Source organism: Mytilus trossulus, chromosome 8 (assembly GCF_036588685.1).
Source record: "Mytilus trossulus isolate FHL-02 chromosome 8, PNRI_Mtr1.1.1.hap1, whole genome shotgun sequence".
Lineage (NCBI taxonomy): Eukaryota > Metazoa > Mollusca > Bivalvia > Mytilida > Mytilidae > Mytilus > Mytilus trossulus.
The window spans coordinates 66716249-66728767 of NC_086380.1; the positions used below are offsets into that span (position 1 = coordinate 66716249).

At 32.1% G+C, this 12519-nt stretch overlaps 1 protein-coding gene across 1 annotated transcript; it reads left to right on the forward strand.

Moving 5' to 3' along the window:
• The first annotated feature begins 1958 nt into the window (after positions 1 to 1958).
• LOC134727885 (chymotrypsinogen A-like) lies at positions 1959 to 8882 on the forward strand. Its single transcript, XM_063592280.1, has 6 exons — positions 1959 to 2036; positions 3013 to 3197; positions 3688 to 3769; positions 4811 to 4991; positions 5830 to 5972; positions 8542 to 8882. The coding sequence occupies exons 1-6, from the start codon at positions 1959 to 1961 to the stop codon at positions 8860 to 8862; spliced, it is 990 nt and encodes a 329-aa protein (XP_063448350.1). The 3' UTR covers positions 8863 to 8882.
• The last annotated feature ends 3637 nt before the right edge of the window (positions 8883 to 12519 follow it).

Consider the following 12519-nt stretch of genomic DNA (forward strand, 5'->3'; position numbering starts at 1 on the left):
TTAATGATTTAATAAAACAAAATCATAATAATTATTTTGTTCATAACTAAATAAATTATCCTCTAACAAAAAGGTAAATTTTATGCTGATCACTCTTTAAGAGTACTAACTGATCTTCTATAGTTAGTATCACCATAACTTTTTATCAGCTGACCATATTACAACATTTTTTAGACAGTTAGCAACTAGGTGTAAAAGTTCAGTTTAAAATTAGTAATTACTTATATTTACAAAGTGCATCAGGGATTACAAATAATTCCTAAATTTTAGTAATTACATGTAATTCCTAATTTACTCTAACATATATATAGATAACACTTTAATACACCTCAACCAAAACTTTGAAAACTAAGAATGTTATTTGTCAAGTACCCGAGAAGAAATCCCCTCAGTTTAAGGCAGATTAGTCTATGAACTTGTAGTCCTCGTTTAACCGTTATGTTTGACATTTCTACCGTTTATTTCTGTTTGTTTTACACAATTTGATTGACTTATATGCAACTTTGAATTTTAAAAAAAACTAAGTATTTTCTTACCCCCAGGAGTAGATTACCTTACCCGTTTTTGGCACAACTTTTTGGAATTTGGGGTCCTCAATGCTCTTCAACTTTGTATTTGTTTGGCTTTTTAACTATTTTGATCTGAGCGTCACTGATGAGTCTTATGTAGACGAAACGCGCGTATGGCGTATAAACTTATAATCCTGGTACTTTTGATAACCAATTTAAATATAAGTGAAATGTTGAGCTAGCTATCAAACAAGGTTATTTCCACCATTTTCTTCTCAAGTAACTGACTATCCCCGAGGGTATCACCAGCCCAGTAGTCAGCACTTCGGTGTTGACATGAATATCAATTATATTGTAATTTTTATAAATTGTCTGTTACAAAACTTTGAATTTTTCGAAAAACTAAGGATTTTCTTGTCCAAGGAGTAGATTACTTTAGCCGTATTTGGCACAACTTTTTGGAATTTTGGGTCCTCAATGCTCTTCAAATTTGTATTTGTTTGGCTTTTTAACCATTTTGATCTGAGCGTCACTGATGAGTCTTATGTAGACGAGACGCGCGTCTGGCGTATAAAATTATAATCCTGGTATACTTTTGATAATTAAGTCTTTCCACTTTTCTGTGGAAAGACTTATTGTTTTTCTTCTGATTATTATTAATTTTTTTTTCCGCCAAATTTTATTCTTGCGATAAATGTTTGTTTCGCAATATGTCGCTTAGATATTTCTCATATGGTATCGTATAGTTTATGCGCTTTTAAATTTTACCCTGCTAAGCCGAACCATTTTCTTTGTAAGAGTTATCTCCCTATTCACTGTTTATGATCTGTGTGCATCTCCTTCCTAACAAAAAAAGATATCGACAAAATTCTTTTTGCAAATTGTTAGTTACATCCTCAGTAATTTTTGGCGCATTTGGATCGAAGCGATTCGATGAAATTTTATAGGAGTTATCTACCTTTACAAAATAAATTTGTCGGTATGTTTATATAACTCATAAACAGTTAACCGTATAACCCTGGAATGTTTTTATTTGAGTCCAATGGGTCCCAACTTAGAAAATGAGGTCAAGGTCAAAGGTCAAGGTCAAGTTCTCAATTGTGACTTTTGCTTGTTTTTGCATTTTCTCCGACACTTTGAGAGATACATATAAAAGAACAAGTGCAAAATGTCAGCTTTATTGTAATGAAGATATGTTACATTTAGTCTTATACAATTAAATGGCATCTTATAGGAGTTGGTGCCCCTGAAATGTCTTGATATGAAGTTATTTGATTATAACTTCAATTAAGTTCATTATAAAGACATTTGACCTCATACAAAAGGTTAAGTGACTAATGACTTTGAAAAATGGCTACCGGAAGTGACCTTTAAAACCGGAAGTAGCTATTTTTGCAATTTTTTTCACCTAAAAGTACCAAGAATCCATATATTTTGTCATATAGATACATGAACAGATTACTGAAGACTAAAAATGACTTCCAACAAACCGGAAATGGCCAATTATCTCCCATTCTACATACAAAAGTATATAGAAACTATATATTTTTGGAATCAGTGTGAAAGAAGCTATCATATGAGACTGGATGTGACATTAATTTCACCGGAAGTAGCATATTATATCCCTTATATCACTCAAAAAGATAATTAAACCATCATTTATCGCATCAGTATAAAGAAACTACTTTCTTATCCAAATTACTTTACTGTGGAAAGACTTTCAATTGTTCTCTGAACAATTGGTTTTTAATTATTAACTGTTTTTTGCCTTTTAATAAAAGCTACTTTTCATTTTAGAATTTTCCTTTGTGATCTTGTATTTTATTGTACCCTTTGCATATTTTTATTTTCATTGTTCTGTTTATTCCTGCTTAGTTTCGTGTCTTCTTGGTCTTTCATAAGAAGCAAATACTATTGTTAGCGCTGTAAAATACGATCTGAGAAATAATTTAAGGAATGGTTGTAATATTTTTTCTGTCTATGAAGAAATAACATACAAAATTGATGCACACTGAATAACGCGCGTAGCGGGTAATTTGACAGTGTGCATCACACTTTTTTTTTGTTATTTTGAATAGACAGAAAATATATTACAGTCATTTTTTAATAAATTGATTCTAAATTCCATTTCATATCATAAAAAAACATGTAAAAAACGTAGATGACGTCACGGTCACATGACTTAATTATGTCTATGGGCTGGTAACAAAACAACTTCAGCCTATCAGAAGACGCGTTACACCCAAAATCAAATTATATTAGAATACAAGTAAAAAAACAACCACGAAATTATACAAACTACTTCCTCTTTTTATTGAAAACGTTCATATTGTCTTTTGTTATAAATATAAAACGTCGTAATCTATGCTTTGTTTATTTGATGAGTATATTATATATGTGTTTTTACATTGTTGTTTATCGCTTTCCGCTCTCTGCATTGTCCGATTGTTTTGCGATTGATGAGCTTAAATGTCTTTTCATATATCTTCTGACTTTCTTTTAGGTGTCTAATGCCGCTAGTATCGTTAAGATTGTTAATGGTGATAATGCTGACATAGAAGAATTTCCATGGCAAGTCTCTATTCAGACCAATGATAATAATTATTGGGAGAGTCATTGCGGGGGAGTAATTATTGCTGAAAACTGGATTTTAACAGCTGCTCATTGCACTTTATTTAGCTCCAGAACGTAAGTGAGATATTTCATATATAATATAAAACTCATTTTTTTTAGCTATAACTTAAAAATCCTAACTTTAATACATTATAATGGTTAAGATATATTACAATATTAACAATTTATTGACAAGGAATCTGAAAATATTGCTTTACAAATTAAAGATAGCTTATCATATCATGCACTTATTTATATGCAAGAAAAATGTTAATCAACATATATTTTCGATAGACTGGTTCCCTGCCCTTTCTCTGTTTGGCTCTGACAGATAACCGTATGTTGTAAGGGAGAGGACCTGCCTATCTTTTCCATAACACTTTATATTGATAAAAGCATCTACACAATTTCTGGTTGCATCCTAAATAAACACTAAATACAATATACATGTAGTTCTATGTAATATCTATAAATGTTTGATTCAAAGTTGATAAAGTTTGTGTCTTATATTTATATACAAAGTAACTAGCATGCAACTGAAGTTTTCACATTCTTTTCTTTTTAGAAAAGATGGATACCGGGTAGTAGCGGGTAGTTCTTTGTATAGTCAGCTGAACGTTACTAGATACGTGAAGGATATTTATGTGGTATGATAGTGTTATTCTATAGTTGTGAATTTCGTTAATTTTGAGTGAAAAATGCATAGATCTATGAATGAAGGAACTAGTTTAATGTTGTTTTTTCTGCTTGAAAACAGGGATCATATCCTAGTTCTAATCCAAAAATTAGAATTTCGGACCTAAAACTTCCACCCTAAATCATTCCAACAGATCATGTTTATATCAAAATCCTTTCACATGGAAATATTATATCCTCGTGTTACTCAAAAACTTTATATCAAATAGAATATATTTGTATAATCAGTTATTTTACAAATTAAGTCAAAACGCATCTACTACATTTGAAAATGCCTGTACCAAGTCAGGAATATGACAGTTCTTGTCCATTCGTTTTTGATGTGTTTTGCCATTTGATTTTGCCATGTGATTATGGACTTTCCTAATGGATTTTCCTCTGATTTCAGTATTTTTGTGATTTTACTTTTTTCTTGTATGCAACAGAGACCGAACAGCAATATGTATCACAAGTATCATGTGTATGTCAAATGTGATTAGAAATAAGCAACTTTGTCATTAGCCTCCACAAAAACACATTAAAAGATGAATTATGTAAGTTTTAATACAGCCGTCATAATGATGATCCGAGCTTTACAAATGTACAAATCACATCGAGCCTATTAACACTAGAAATTTCATAGACCTCAATAAAAAAGATAAATGAAATACGAATACTCCAAATTAATTTAAACAAGTTGGTCATTTAACAATAAACGTTCAATCATATAACATAGAATTTTAATGTATGAAATATAGAAATAAGGTGAGGTTGTATGCTTGGAAATGAAACACCTATTCACCAGAGACAAAATGACGAGAATGTAAACAACAAACATAACATTTTGCAATCTCCGGCGCAGAGATTTTATCCGTTCCGTTCAATACTTTGTAACACTACACTCATTATGACATTATCCTTAAGTGCAGTATTGCGGAGCAAGCATCAAACGGATATGAACTTTGCGCTGGAAATTGAACATGTTTAAACAATCGACATTGGTATTTTTTCAGCATAAAAACTTCCAGAAACCAGAGATACTTGATAATGACATTATGCTTCTTGAGCTTAAGAAACCACTTATTTTTGGTTCGAAAATCAATAAAATAAGCTTGGACAGAGATATAAGTAAAAATCGTACAGGAGAGCAGTGTAAAGTATCCGGATGGGGAAATACAAATGGAACAAAGGATGGTATGTTTTATTACAGAATTTAAAAGCAAAATGCAGAAACACTTTACATTTTTTTAAAGACGAAAGCACCCATGGGACATATAGTTTTGTTATGTTATGTGAACTGATTTATTTAAATGAGTCATGAAGGTGAAAATTGCATAGAAACAATTTGTTTAGCCTTCAATGTAGATAAGGGGTCGATTATTTGTACATAATTTGCAAATGAAAAAATTATGTCGTTTACAAGCATAATAATAATTAGCTTAAATTTGACATTAGGACATGTTAGACTGGACACATTGTAATCTTTTTCCTTAATTGTCTTCAAAGCATCATTTTAGACATTAGTTGCAATAAATAAAATACCAAGTAGACAATGAAAAACCCCATGTTACAGAATAATAACTGTCCACCAAATTGCCCACATAATTATTGCGTTGGCCTTTAAATATTTGCTTTTGTCCCAATAGTTATCAAAAGTTGAAGAGCATAGAGGACAAAATAAATCCAAAAAGTTGTGCCAAGTACGGCTAAGGTAATCTTGGGATAAGAAAATCCTTAGGTTTTTTTTCTCCAAAAATTGTAAGTTTTGTAACAGGAAATTTATAAAAATGACCCCATAATTGATATTCATGTCAACAACGAAGTGCTGACTACTTGTCTGGTGGTACATATTGGTACTTAACGTCCACCAGCAGTGGCATCGACCTAGTGCTGTAAATAATTATAAAAAAAAAGATTAAATAAATGCTGTTAATAAATGATGAACATGCCATAAATACTAGTGTAGTGACACACAAAAATCTCACTAAACCATGATCCATTAATAACTTTTTTTTCTCAACATTGTTTCAAGAATTTAACAAACTGGATCGTCTGCAAGAAGCTTCTGTACAAATTATCAACCCTGATAGCTGTATTAAAGTCTATAAACATGGTTATTCTGTGCTGGCAAATACAAAAGTTTGTGTCCAGGGAGAGGAGAAAAGTTCCTGCGGCGTATGTTAAACTATATTTCTTCTTTGTTTCTTAAATAATCATCTCGTACGTCCAGAACCGAACGTTCTAATGAAATAAGTTGCAAGCTGTGCATACTTATTCTGATTGAGGCTGTTTAATCTTATGATTCTATTTAGTTTGCTCTTTGATATATCATCTTTTACATTTTTGTCAAAGGATCAAAGTAATTATTTTTTGTAAATATTTTATGACAAATAGAGGAGCCAAATTGATTTTAGTTAAATAGTTTAGTACCAATTTGATCATAATTAAAAGTAATAATTCATGTATCATTAAACTAGGATACGTCAGATGATATTTCTAACTATACCTAATTTTGACGCATCGTAATAGAAAATTAATGCAACGATAGATAAAATGACAATATATATTGGCGAATGGACGTTAAACAAGCACAAAACAATTTATCAGTCGAACTGGTATTTTCGTTGGAACATTTGATTCTAAACCTCATTCTTACAATTGCAATTCTAATTTAACTTAATGACATCATGAAACATGTAAGTAGTATTGTTTCCAAAGGTTTCATTTTCATTAGTAGTTAACTTCCAATTATTGCGTTCTATCAATGATTAATGTTCGTTTTGTATACTCAAGATGTTTCTTTGGATGAAATTTGAAAAAAGGCAACTGATTTTTATAGTTCGTTCTTATGTTGTACTGTTATATTACTGTCCCAGATTAGGGGGAGGGTTGGGATCCCGCTAACATGTTTAACCCCGCCACATTATTTATGTATATGCTTGTTCCAAGTCAGGAGCCTGTAATACAGTGGTTGTCGTTTGTTTATGTGTTACATTGTTTTCGTTCATTTTATTTACTTAAATAAGGCCGTTAGTTTTCTCGTTTGAATTGTTTTACATTGTCTTATCGGGGCCTTTTTTAACTGACTGCGGTATGGGCTTTGAAGGCCGTACGGTGACCTATAGTTGTTAATATATGTGTCATTTTGGTCTGTTGTGGATAGTTGTCTCATTGGCAATCATACCACATCTTCTTTTTTTTATAGGACAGGAGTTTTAATTAAAAGGCAGGGTAACAATTTATGTAAAAAAACTAAGAAAAAAAGGCAGTACCGAAAAGAGTAAACATAAAAAGGAAGGACAGAGATTACAACTAAAATTATAGGACAAAGTTTTTCATCCCAGCACCCCCCCCCAAAAGCAAATGGTAGCTCCCTTACATTGTATGAGTATAAAGTTTGTATGTGTATAAAATGGCTTTTCTGGTATTTTTGCAAATAAGCATTGCGAGGCTAAATTTTACTTTTTCAACCAAAAATAATGTCCGATTCATAATATCTTTTCATCTCAAACACAGACATACATTGTACAACCTTGTTTATCAAACTCAAGCTTCTATATTACTTATTGATAGAAAGGCAGTCTTGACATTTTGTATCATATTCACTCGAAAAAAATCAAATCACTCGATCCTAGCCACACATAGTACCTACCGTGGTTACTATTGATGAAAGCATAACATAAGACGCTATCCTATCTCAACGTACACGGACTTATTCCAGTTGGAGGCTGCAATCGCTTAGTTTTTTCTCCTCTTTGATTTGTTTCTTCGATTTACTGCTGCTGTCTTTTACTTAGGACTCGTATGCCTAAATATGTAACATATATTTGTATTGTCCTCAAGATAAGATTTGGTTTGCCAAAGAGACAACTCTCAATCAGAAACCATACTAAGTATATACTATTCTAGTATACAACTCGCCTAAACATCAACCCAACAATGTTACATCTGTAAACCCTATATTTTGACCAATTACAAATATTTTTCTTTTCATATATTAAAGAATTCAACAGCTTGTCAAGATTTAATTGCCAACTTTTTAGCAATTTCTAGATTTCCTTTCTTTCGATTTGAGACCAAAATACTATCAATGGTGAAAGACTGAGTAATTTATTCAAATTTTAAACAACAAATAAGATATTTCAAAAAAGGAGCTCCATTAAATACTAGTCTCAATAGTTTAGCTTATGTTGTTCTTAAATAATGATCCTACCAATTTCAAATCGTAGATTTTTTAAAACTTCAACATATTAAATGAGATTATCACATCCTATTAAAGCTGATATAAAGATATCCATATCTGTCATTTCATATATATAATATTATTATCAATATGCGGGTATTCTATTTAAGGCTTCAGACTGGTATCATTTAAACCGATCTGCGACCGGATGAGTAGAGTGGTTACTACGAACAATTCAATATCTACGGAGTGACCGTCTATGAAGAAATAACATACAAAATGTGGTGCACACTGAATAACACGCGTAGCGTGTTATTTCAAAGAGAGCACCACATTTTTGAGGTTTTTTTCGAATAGGCAGAAAAAAATGTTACAGTCATTTCTTAGAATTAATTTTTTAAATTCCATTTCAACATGGAGTAAATCATGAAAAAAACGTTGATGATGTCACGATCACATGGCAAATTAAGTATACGAACTGATAAACGAAACGATGTAAACCAATCACAAGACGCGTTAAATCCATTAAATTTATTTTTGAATATGCATTAATTCATATAGGGTGATAGTGGAGGCGGATTGATATGTAGGGATGAAGATGAAAATACGGAAAAGCTTGTTGGGCTTGTATCACTTGGATTTGGTTGTGATGCAAAAGTACCAAGTATTTATAGCAAGGTTTCTGCATATTTAGATTGGATTACTACAACGATGAATAGGAAAGGTAAAAATGGCAAAAATAACACGAAAGACAAGAAAGACAACAAAAACAACAGAGACAACAAAAACAGGAAAGACAAAAAAGACAACAAAAACAACAAAAACAACAGAGACAACCCAAACAGGAAAGACAAGAAGGATCAGAAAAATAAAAATCAGTAGATAATAAAGTTTGAAATGCTTTAAAAATCATTGTTCTTTTTTTCAACCCAGCCTATTTTGTTATCATTTTAACCTTGCACCACCAATTCTAAATCCCTATCTATTCAACTATAACGATTACCGTCTTCAAAACTCATCAGATTAGTTACGCTTCAATAAAAAAAGTTAGAAAAGCCAAATATAACAGGAAGTTAAAGATATTGCTGACCCAAAATTCCGAATAGTTTTGTCTAAGACAACTGAGGTAATCTATCCCTGGGAAGAAAATCCTTATTAATTCAAAAATAATTGTTAGCAACTACCATGTATCGATTATTATTCGTTGAATACCAATTTACGTGAGTTTCGCGGGTACAAATGAACCACGAATTACAACATTCGACAAATAACAAATTTGCGTATGCTTTGTATTGAGACATTGGTAAAACTACGAAATAAATATCCACGAAAATTTTTCCTAAATGCACTTAATTGATATCCACTAAAATAAATATCCACGAAAACGCAAGTTTCCTAAATTCACTTAATTGATACCCACTAAAATAATTGAATCCACAGAAATTTGTAATTACATGCTTGGGCTTATCAATGATAAATCATGTCACCACATTAGTGCTGACTACGTAGATGGTGATACCATCAGGATGGAAACATCAATTGAGTTATGGTAAATAGATGTATCAATTATGCAAAAAGAATTTGTTTTTGAATTAGTTATCAAAAGTACTAGGATTATAACTTAGTACGCTAGACGGGCTTTTCGTCTACATAAGACTCATCAGTGACGCTCATATCAGAATATTTAAAAAGCCTAACAAGAACGAAGTTGAAGATCATTGAGGATTCAAAATTCCAAAACGTTGAGCCAAATACGGATAAGTTAATCTAAGCCTGGGATAAGAAAATGTGATATTTGGCAAAATGAAAACTGACTGTCTTCAAGTAAATCATTACATCAGTAATGTCATGTTTATATCTGGAATGATCTGGCCAAATAGTGTCTCTCCTTCTAAACTATATATGTCTTCAACGAAACAGTTAGTATATTGTGGAAATCTCAAAGAAGAACAATGGTGTAGTGGTTAGCGCACACAAATGTTTCTGGTTCGATCCCCGTTCGGAGAGCAAATTTCAGGGACTGAATTTTCGGTTCTCACTTGACACCATTTGCGATTATGGTCATGAGAAACGATGATAGTCCATCAGCAGAGGACGATAAACGGATGAACTATGTTCTAATACAATCTTAAATCAATCCTAGTTCTATCTCACTTTTGAATGATAGTTTTTAATATGTGACGTCATGCTGTTTCTAAATTTCATAAATTCAAATGTGGCATAACGTTTGTGCCTGCTCTCCGTCGTATGTGACGTCACATTTTTTTTAATTACGTTGACGCCTGGACTGATTCGGGTTTGTCTATTCTGTGATAAACATAGCTTATGTATTCGGGTTTAGTTTTCTGTAATTAGTTAACACTTCAGTTTCATTATGTATATCTCTTTCATATTCATTTGTTAAAATTTACTGTTTGCAATAGCATTAAGTGTTCTATATAATAAGGATGTTCCTATCCCGTGCATAAAACAATGCCGTATTTGGCAAAACCTTTCCAACTTTTGATCTTCAGTGCTGTACAACTTTGTACCTTTTTCACTTTCGATCTTTTATATCTGGGCGTTATGTATTCGGGTTTAGTTTTCTGTAATTAGTTAATAGTTCAGTTTCTTTAGGTATATCTCTTTCATATTCCTTTGATAAAATTTACTGTTTGCAATTAGCATGAACTGTTCTATATAATAAGAATGTTCTTATCCCGGGCATAAAAACAGTGCCGTATTTGGCGAAACCTTTTCAAGTTTTGATCTTTAGTGCTGTACAACTTTGTACTTTTTTCACTTTCGATCTTTTATATCTGGGCGTCACTGGTGAGTCTTGTGTGGACAAGGCGCGTTTATCTATTAATCATGTTTTTCTTTGTCTAATATGTTCTCCTATTTATTTGTATTGTAGTCCTGTAATATTATGTTGTCATTTCAATGTTATATTTAACTTTGCCATTAAAGTGCGAGGTTTGGCATGCCACAAAACCACCACTTTTATTCCCCTTAAAAAGTTTCCTGTACCAAGTCAGAAAGATGGCCATTGTTATATTATTGTTCGTTTCTGTGTGTGTTGCTTTTTAACGTTGAGTCGTTTGTGTTTTCTCTTATTTTTGAGATATTGAGATAAGACGTGGCACGGTACTTGTCTATCCCAAATTCATGTATTTGGTTTTCATGTTATATTTGTTATTCTCGTGATGTTTTGTCTGATGCTTGGTCCGTTTCTGTGTGTGTTGCGTTTCGGTGTTGTGTCGTTGTTCTCCTCTTATATTTAATGCGTTTCCCTCGGTTTTAGTTTGTTACCCCGATTTTGTTTTATGTCCATGGATTTATGAGTTTTGAACATCGGTATACCACTTTTCCCTTTATTTAAGAGAGAGCAATATCCCTTGTACGTAAAAGACATCCTTGTAGATTTCAAAACAGATAATTATTATGCCCCTACAAGGCAGCACTTGCACCCTTAAGTGGAAAGGGATTAATATAAGTTGAAATATCCAGTTTTCCAATCCACTATAAATAAATATATAAATGCAGAACTGACGCTAGCAAGTGTTATGAGTCAACACAATTGAAGATATGATTAACCTTACGAAGACGGGTTTATTGATCTGTATTATACATTTGTCATCTTAGTTTTAACTTGATCTTTATAGAAATCTAATTTATAGTTCTCAGTGGTATTAATGTTACTTAAAGTTATCTGTTCTGCGGAATTAATAAAACTTTGTCAAACCTTAAATCATTTGAGTTCGATGCATTTCCGTCAAAAAATTTAAGTTTTAGTGAACATCGTTCGTGCGTTTAGCGGCATTGCCACTTCCGTTCCCATGTTGAGCGAGTGGTTGGAAAATATGATGTTATATTGCACGAATTATTCCGCAAATTCTTACAATTGAAAATCAGCACGTTAGGAAATTGTAAATTAAGTACCTATAGAGGTTTTTTTCCGGTGAAGGACAAACTCGAACATGGTTTTCTTCATAATTTCCAAACGTATCATGTGTTGCCAACATTGGTTCAAATAAAACCAATATATTAATCGTTATTGGTATACAGGTATAAACACATGTGGTAAATATATAATAATATTTTGGTTTTTTCAGACTGGTTATGATGTCTCTATACTCAATCCGTCATATGTGTACCAATTGATATTTCATTGTATTCACACACACATTGATTAATGTGCTTAGTGTCCAGTGGCAAATATGTTGTGCATGTTCAGGACGAGAACAAATTATCACTGCATACAGTAGGTAGGTCCTGTAATAGAGGATGTCCGGGATGCAAGGAATTATAGTTATCCCGTACCATTGTAAACTCGTACCAACGTCAACTCGTACCACTTTACAAAAACTCGTACCACTGCTAACTCGTACCAACTTATTTAAAAGCATTTAAATGGTGTTTAATGATGTATATAATTTACTTTCACTCAACACCTCTCAAGTCTGTAAAATGAATATAATTTGAAAATGACTGATTTGTAGCTAATGTTCCCCGTCTATTGGATAGAAAATACCGTGGCAGATTTGCTTTGTTGTCTCC